The sequence below is a fragment of the Lepidothrix coronata genome, unplaced genomic scaffold (assembly GCF_001604755.1).
Source record: "Lepidothrix coronata isolate B3197 unplaced genomic scaffold, Lepidothrix_coronata-1.0 Scaffold198, whole genome shotgun sequence".
Taxonomy (NCBI): Eukaryota; Metazoa; Chordata; class Aves; order Passeriformes; family Pipridae; genus Lepidothrix; species Lepidothrix coronata.
This window is the reverse complement of record NW_016690378.1, coordinates 59,467-60,514: the sequence shown is the minus strand read 5'-3', so window position 1 is coordinate 60,514 and position 1,048 is coordinate 59,467. Positions and strand designations below refer to the sequence as shown.

At 63.3% G+C, this 1,048-nt stretch overlaps 1 protein-coding gene across 1 annotated transcript in view; it reads right to left on the bottom strand.

Annotated features, from left to right (window-relative positions):
- CCDC30 (coiled-coil domain containing 30) overlaps positions 1 to 1,048 on the bottom strand; it is a 43,656-nt gene that overhangs the window by 23,192 nt on the left and 19,416 nt on the right. Inside the window, exon 4 of the mRNA XM_017832024.1 lies at positions 206 to 321. Coding sequence (XP_017687513.1) covers positions 206 to 321 — 116 coding nt within the window. The remainder of the gene's footprint in view (positions 1 to 205; positions 322 to 1,048) is intronic.

Below are 1,048 nucleotides of genomic sequence, written 5' to 3'. Positions count from 1 at the left end.
GGGAAGGAGGGAGGCAGGGCAGGGCAGGGAGCAGGGATGGCTTCCAGGAGCCAGCCAGGGCTGTCAGGGAGCAGGGATGGCTTCCAGAACCAGCCCAGGACTGTCAGGGAGCAGGGATGGCTTCCAGGAGCCAGCCAGGGCTGTTGGCCCCACCGAGGCCCCTCAGGGCCATGGCAGAGCAGGAGGGGGGTGGGTGTGTGCTCACCAGCTCCAGGAATGCTTTCCTCTCCAGATCCAGCGTCTGGACCCGCGCCCGCAGTGCCAGGATCTCCTTATCCAGCCGGCTGTTGTGCTCCATGGCCTCCTGGAGTTCAGTCCTGCCTGGAAAAGCACAGGACAGGACAAACTGGTCACTGAATCCCAGCTGAGGTGGAAGGGACCCACAAGGATCATCCAGTCCAACTCCTGGCCCTGCACAGACACCCCCACAATCCCACCCTGTCCCTGAGAGTGCTGTCCAAACCCTCCTGGAGCTCTGGCAGCCTTGGGGCTGTGCCCACTGCCCTGGGGAGCCTGGGCAGTGCCAACCAGCCTCTGGGGGAAGAACCTTTTGCTGAGATCCAACCTGAGCCTGCCCTGACACAGCTCCAGCCATTCCCTGGGTGCTGTCCCTGGTCCCCACAGAGCAGAGCTCAGTCCCTGCCCCTCCTCTGCCCCTGCCCAGGAAGCTGGAACTGCACTGAGGTCTCCCCTCAGTCCCCTCTTCTCCAGCTGAACACACCAAGTGCCCTCAGTGTCCTCCCACGGCTTCAGATCAAGGCCCTTCCCCATCTCTGTTGCCTCCTTTGGACATTCTCCAATGGCTCAATATCTTCCTGACATTGTGTCCCCCCAAACTGCCCCAATCTTGAGGTGAGGCCGCCCCAGGGCAGAGCAGAGCAGGACAATCCCCTCCCTGATGCCCCCAGGACAGGGTTGGCCCTCCTGGCTGCCAGGGCACTGCTGACTCAGGGACAACTGGCACCACCAGGACCCCCAGGGCCCTTTCCCGGCTCTGCTCTCCAGCCTCTCATTCCCAGTCTGTCCACCCGGGGTTGCCCCATCCCAG